Below are 7,207 nucleotides of genomic sequence, written 5' to 3' on the forward strand. Positions count from 1 at the left end.
TTATTTAAGGGATCATATCATAGGATTAGTATATTTCCTTTCTTAGAGTTTTCTACTTTAAAAAGATAATTTGTATATAAATATGTAATATGTCCTATTAAAAAGAATAAGAAAATACAGAGAATTACTCTGATTTTTACAACATTATTTATTAGTATAGGGTCTTTAAATGTTGGGAAGATGTATGAGAAGAAGCATGGAACAGAAAGATGTTATGATTTAAACACCAAAGACATGGTAGAAGATGATGGCATGTTTGGAGGATGATCTTTACCATTTTATGATTAGGATCTTACATATTCCAATTTGCTTTGCAACTAAGTATATAGCATTTTTCTGGAGTTATGATAAATTTTAAATTGCCCAAGTTACTATGGTCTAGATTCGGGTATATTTTGATTATCAGTCCGTCTTGTGTATTGTAATGATTGATTCTGATCGTAGTTATACAAATATATTAATTTTATTTGTACATTTTGTTAGATTGATTTTGATTGTAGTTGTATGGATGTATTGTTTGTAATTGTAATTGTGGTTGTAGTTATAAAGGTTTCTTTTCTTATATAAAAGAATAAATATTATCTGCAATAGTTACTCCTGGAGATAGCAACTGATATTTGCAAATATGCAACTTATTTTGTAGAGTCAGATGTATTTAAATATGAGTTGAATATAATAGCTAATTCAAAATAAATGCATTAACCATTATATATCTATTAATTTCTCTATCTATTATCCGAATTCCTGATTCTCAGCACATTGGTTTTATTCATTTACAATGTACGAGCAACGACCAAGGCTATTCCAGCTGGCATGTACCTAATTTTGTCTTCCTGTCTGATAGGTCAATTGGTGATTTGGGTCAACCCAGGCACATCATTGTTGGGCTTCTCTTCCTTTAGCTTAACAGACTGCTTCTCACTTTGGGCTGCTTCTTTCGATTCTGGTCCACACTCCTTTTCCCCCGATTCTGCTCCAGTGTCAGCCCTACTCAATTTAATGTCTGCTTCAATTCCCAAATTAACATGCCCCCTAATTCCTCTTCTTCATTCGAATTTGCCCCCAAGTTTAGCTCTTCTATCCTATGTTTTAAAAGGCGCGAGGCGCTCCAAGGTGATTAGCTACCCGAGAGCTTCAATTTTTTAGGCGTTTTGAGGCTAGGGATTCACGTACGCGAGGCGCTTCTTTTGAGTTCCACATAACCTTCCCCATCTCTTGGATTCCAAAAATAATTATATTGACAACATGATCCCCGTCACCCTTACTCGGCCCTATAGACTACCACTGGATCAAAACATCATCTGTTTCAGTTTGCAACTCACCATTCTGCCCCCCAAGAGACTTCTCATTCCCAACCCACTTAACAGGCCCAGTATGGTTGGATTTCCTAATTGAAGTAGGTGCAACACCATAGTCAACCGAACGTGTAGAATCATCCGAGAAGTTTGTATTTCTCGATTCCAGGCACACGTGCTTCCCACTTATTTTTGTCTTATTATCACTGCCAACTGGCAGCCCACTAACTTCTAACATACTTGTTTTAACATTGCGCCCATCTTCTTGATCAACCTTATCTTGGCCCAAGGTGACAACCCCCATGCTTAAACTCCTTTCTCTCCCATCAATACAAACCCCCGACACAATCTGCTACCCTGGAACTCCACCTAATACTGTCTCCTCAGAACATAAATGGGTCATTGTACGTGAATCGCTAAAAGCATCGCCTCGTTGCTTCGTCGCCTCTCGCCGCCTCATGTACTCGTCGCTTCCTTGGTGGTCGCAGGCTTTCTTCTAAACGCCTCACCTCGCCTAGCGCCTCAGGCGCTCTTTTTAAAACACTGCTTCTATCCCCAATTGCTCTCCTTCCATTATCTTTGCTTCAGCCCTAGCCATAACAATATATCTTGTAATTTTTTTTTCTTAATGAATTTAAATGTTCAATTAACAATTTAATTAATTTAAAATTTAAATATAAATTACCGATTTAATAAAAATGCTAAATAGATTTTGAAACGATTTAATAAAAATGCTAAATAGATTTTGAAACAAATTTATATGTTAATATTGTGAATATTATAAAAGGTAAATTACATAAATGATCTTTGATTTTGAGTAAATTGTTTTTATTCCTTAATAATGTTTTAAAAATAACGATTTAATCATTGTTGTCGATTTATAACAAATTGATAACTCAATAATTAACTGTCGTCATCTTAATAACAAAAGGTTAATGTGGTTTAATGTTGCCAGTCAAACGCACTCGGTTCGCACCATTTGACCACACAGTTTACCTCCAGTACAACTCAATCTCTTGGCAAAACTGCTTCCTTTCATTTTCAATCTCACCAACCTTCCCGTGGCATTAATTATCACGTAACAGACTTTATTGCCCGTTTCTCGATTTTTTTTTTGCAAATCATCGGAGAGCAAGGAAGTGTTGGTGAATAAGATTATTGATTTATTATAAATCGATAACGTCATGACTAAAGCATCATTTCTGAAACATCAATGGAGAAAAAAAATATTATTTAAACATTACTGTTTATATAGTTTACTAATTATAAATATTCAAATGCCTATGGGAGTGAACCAGCTCTGTTCCGGGTTGCCGGTTTGTTGTGCTTGGTCGACTCAGCACAGACGAGTCGAAATTTTGGAAACATCTTTACGAAGACAAATTTCAAAAAAAAAAAAAAAACAAAGCATTAATCGTGAGACATGATAAATTGATAAAGCATAAATCAATATTCTTAATTAAAACATATTACATTCCCATTTTCTTATGCATATTTACATATACATATTCACAGACATTACATTCATATATAGTAGAAGATAACTGAACTGATTACTTTGCTGCTGTATGTCGCCACCACCAAGTTTATCAGCTTCCAGCAGTAATTCCTATTTACATTTGAAGTTGCCGATACAACGGCTGAGACAAAACTAAGAACTCGTTAATGTTTCCGTTGCCAGGAGTAGGAGACCAATATTATGAACCAATTCAACCTAATTCTGAGTTATTAACATCACCTGGTATTTATATTTTCCTCGAGTTCCTTTGAGCACGAAACTTGCCAAGTTTGTCTCTCAAGTCGGCTGTCAGGGAGTACTAGAATCTTAAATACGTTAAAATAAACAAAGACAGAAAAAGGAAATGCAGGCAAATGATGGGGGATGGGGACAACAATTCTAATTAACAACACATTACTTCAGAGATATCAGATGATCTTGTGATCTCATGACCTTGATGTAGTTAAACATCAATAGGCAAATAAAGTTGATTTTGAATCACAATTAAATAGATGAGAGCGATGTTTTTGACAGTCAATGAAGGAGAAAGTGAGGGACGTACCGGCATCCTTGTAGCGCTCCTGAATGACAGCCTTGTTTAAGTTGCAGACAATGTTGAACTCCTCCGTGTCGAGACAATGCTGACCACTTGGCCTGAAACCATAATAAATTAAAGTTATGTTCTAGGTCTAGAAATTCATAAACAAGAATCTCCTGCAACTGCAAGTGTTAACATGTTCGTTTCTCTCAATAAAGGAGCAAAACCAATCTCCTAAGGGGTTTCGAGGCTAACCGGTCCAGCTCCGTGAATAATAAGCCATCTGAACCCGGGGACTGAGTTGACAGCTTCATTGATTCAATTATGCGCATACCATCACTGTATGCCAAGTACTTGTTCACTTGTATAGGTACCTGAACAACACATCAAGTAGGATTCCAATAAACTCAGATTTTCGGTAGGAATTTAATCAGCCACAGATATGAACAAAAAATACATAATTATGATTATACGTTTAAACCATATCTCACAAAAAATCTAAAAGGGAGAAACAACATGAGTGTAATGCTTCTGTATATAGGATAAACCATATCTTAGGTATTCTTTCTCCTCAACGATGAGTCCTTGATAATGCCAATTAGCATATGAACCACCTTACACATTTTAGCTGGTGGGAAATACTATTAGCAAGAGTTCAAAGAAAAATGTCAAAACAATCACTGGTTAAATATGTTAATATGCTTCAACGGGGAACATGACGGTATCTCATAATAGATGAAGTACTTGACGAAACTAGCAGGATGCAATTCTAAAACAGTTAGTAACCGAATCAAATGCTCGAACGACCATTTGTTAAAAAAATTGAATTATACTAGAGAGTAGAGACTAGCACATATCGGGTACCTTGCATCTCACAGCAATGTTGATGGCATCAGAAGGCCGAAGGTCGAAAGTGACGGACTCTGTCTCATCACCCACCTGTAAGAACATCCAACACGATTCAGTGAATACTACTCGACATGAATAACCCAGTGTTGAATGTCAGACAAATGTGCTAAGAGAGAAACCTTGGTAAGATACAGCTGAGCAAAATAGGCCTCATGCACCCTTTTAGTAACTCTGACAAGTTTTACCTGCAAACACAAGTGAAAAATATCACAAATTCGCAATCAGATCTGAAAGGAGCAAAGACAAGTTCGAAAATGGAGGTGGAAATGAAGCATGCCGTGTAGCCCATCTTGTCAATCATGTTCTTCACCACTTCATACATAGATGGTCTAGCCTGGAAACAATAGTCAAAACATATATTAGCATTAACATTCAGAAAAATAAGAATTCTGAATAAATCAGAGACAGAATGAAAACATACGATTCGAACATTACGCACTGCTGCCATAAGCAGTGCACTTGGCATCTCCACTGCAATTAGAACAATAATCACAATCAAACGTTAACATAAAAGCTAATAAACAAAGTCAAATGCTAGGAAGATAACGAAAGATGATCACATACAAACAATGATTGGGAGAAGAAGACCAGTCCTGTCTTCCATCTTCAGAACGATGGCAGGATGCGGTGCATAATCCGGCAGCTGGCCTCCTTGAGGATTGTTATGGACACACCTCAAATTCCTACCATCCCTCATTTTGACCATAAATCCATCAGCTCCACTCATCACCTCAACTATATGAAACAATCACAACAAACATATCATATCAACAATTCTCTACAATCTACATAAAAAAACCAAGTCTATATCGAATTCAAAGACCCCAGTAACAACAACAACAAAAATGAAGTAATCATTGGTTTAGAATCCACACACCAGCTTCAACCACACTGGAATTAACATAATCTTCATCGTTTTCATTGAAATTCTCGGCCATGCTTCCATTCCCATCTGAGGATGACCTGAAAATACACTGCACCCTGGTGTTGCACTTCCGCAGCTTCAGGTGACCGGAAACGTCACGTGGCTTACACTTTCCATCAATTATCCCTCTGAATCCCCATATATCACTTCGATGCAATCTCGCCCTGGGAAAAGGCCCGTTAAACGGCAGCGTATAAACACCAACTTGCTTGCTTCGAACGGCAGGGCAAATCACCGGTCCTTGCAAAGACACCATCTTTACCTCTTTTATCACCTACCCCATAATTTAAAACAAATCAATATCAGATATTTATATATCGTAATTTCATTACAATATTTTGAAGGGAATTCACCAGGCTACCCAATTTATAAACTAAAACCATCCAGAAAAGAGATCAGAAGATGTATACATATTTAAAGACCTTGGATGATCCAATTATAAGAATTACAGCATCAATTCATTTTTTAAAACAAAAAACAAAAAACGGCTCATAAAAATAAAAACATGAACAGTTACTGTAGAAATGAATAATCAGACGATGAATTCTGAGCAGCGATCAGATCAAAGTTTCAAGAGAATTACGGATCTTTGGGAATTAAAATAAAGCTTGTATTGTGAAGAAGTCTTTTCGAAGATCGAAATTCAAAATGATTTAAGGGGAAAAAGGATGGAAAATAAAAGAGAAAAAGGAGCTTCTTAAAATGGAGAGTAAGCAAATAAACCGACAACGTAAGGATCGGCAAAGGAATGAGAGATCGGCTGAAGATAAGAGATTCTTTTTCGTTTTATAAATTGGCCCTTAATTTATATTAATTTTTCTACTTTAATGTCTAAATCTTTTCCAAATTCATTTTAATACTTAAATTATTATCGGTCTTTACCCAAAAAGTTCAGGCGTTCCTTACCAGAAAAAGTTTACACGTCAAAGAAAACGAGAAATGTGCAACGTGACAAAAGACGCTTTCATAACATAGGTGGAACTAACATTGTTAATTTTTAGGATAAAATGAGAGTTTAGCATAAAGAAAAAAATTGAAAAATATGTATACTTATAAAACCTTACTATTTATACGACAATAGTCTTGAAAACATTCCAATTTTATCAAATGTTCCCTCCGGACAAAAATAATTAGGTTTATTCATTAAATGCCTCCAAACTATTATATACATTTTAAATTAGTCTCAAACTTTAAATTAATTGAATTCGCAAATATCAATATTATATCAATCAATACATTATGTCAATTTAGATCTCTTTATTGAAAAATAATGTTATATTTTGACTAAATTATAATTGATAATTAAGTTAGATTTTATTATAATTCTAGTGGTTGTAGATATGTTTATTTAATAAAGTAAATATTTATTTTATGCAAGATGCATGAATTCTTATGAAATAAGAATTCTTGGTCATCAAGTATTTAACTCTATAAATATAAATAATATATTAGCCTTTAGAATATGTGAGAGAGAATTGTTTTGGGAGAAATATAATCCTTTTTGGGATTTCTGTAATTTTTGGGATTTATACTGTAGAGATAATTTTGTAGGCATATTGAGAGTTTTTGTGATATACTAAGTTTTGGTATCTGTACCGAGTTTTATGATACATGAGATATCATGTATTTATATTCTTCGTGTTCTCTACGTTTATAGTAGATTATTATTCATCTCGCCTGTTTGAGGTAGGCAAGCCAACCACATTAAATCTTGTCTCATGTGCATGTATTATTTTATGTTGATATCACTTTGGTTATTTTTTTCGCTTCTAAATTCTTAACAAGTTGTATCAAAACTATGGTTTTGGTCTGTAGAGTTTTGAAAGAATTTGTTATTGCGGATTTTTGTTAGCGGTTTTGAAGACATGTAAGAAGATAAAATTTGTTTGCTTCAACGAAATTTACATAAGAATTAAAGTTGTTGAAGATTTGGTGACAATGCTTCAATAGATACATGATTTACGTAAAAATTGAAGTTGTTGAAAACTTGAAGAATATATTTTTTTATATAAAATTTGGGTAAGCAAGAGATTTGTTATATT

At 34.5% G+C, this 7,207-nt stretch overlaps 1 protein-coding gene across 4 annotated transcripts; it reads right to left on the reverse strand.

Annotated features, from left to right (window-relative positions):
• Positions 1–2,709: 2,709 nt before the first annotated feature.
• Positions 2,710–5,876, reverse strand: LOC120183554 (bifunctional nuclease 1-like). Of its 4 annotated transcripts, none has more exons than XM_039188245.1 (12): positions 5,657–5,687; positions 5,576–5,622; positions 5,118–5,439; positions 4,805–4,975; positions 4,662–4,711; positions 4,518–4,574; positions 4,360–4,425; positions 4,196–4,270; positions 3,587–3,705; positions 3,356–3,447; positions 3,034–3,099; positions 2,710–2,935 (listed from the first exon to the last, which is right to left on the reverse strand). In XM_039188245.1, exons 1-11 carry the CDS (start codon positions 5,670–5,672, stop codon positions 3,041–3,043), a joined length of 1,074 nt encoding a protein of 357 aa, XP_039044176.1. In that variant the 5' UTR covers positions 5,673–5,687; the 3' UTR covers positions 2,710–2,935; positions 3,034–3,040. The 4 variants fall into 4 exon arrangements, with proteins under 4 accessions (XP_039044176.1, XP_039044172.1, XP_039044179.1 ...); XM_039188241.1 differs by having other exon boundaries at positions 3,034–3,112; XM_039188248.1 differs by lacking the exons at positions 5,576–5,622; positions 5,657–5,687 and adding an exon at positions 5,749–5,876 and having other exon boundaries at positions 3,034–3,112.
• Between the last annotated feature and the right edge of the window lie 1,331 nt (positions 5,877–7,207).

This window comes from Hibiscus syriacus, unplaced genomic scaffold, assembly GCF_006381635.1.
Source record: "Hibiscus syriacus cultivar Baekdansim isolate YM2019G1 unplaced genomic scaffold, ASM638163v2 tig00003725_pilon, whole genome shotgun sequence".
NCBI lineage: Eukaryota > Viridiplantae > Streptophyta > Magnoliopsida > Malvales > Malvaceae > Hibiscus > Hibiscus syriacus.

Excerpts from the sequence above, each read along its gene's own strand:
- LOC120183554 (XM_039188241.1), bottom strand. Across the intron at positions 4,271-4,359 it reads CTCAGCTGTATCTTACCAAG|GTGGGTGATGAGACAGAGTC; the intron begins GTTTCTCTCTTA and ends ATGTTCTTACAG. Across the intron at positions 2,936-3,033 it reads GAGGAAAATATAAATACCAG|CCGTTGTATCGGCAACTTCA; the intron begins GTGATGTTAATA and ends GTTTTGTCTCAG.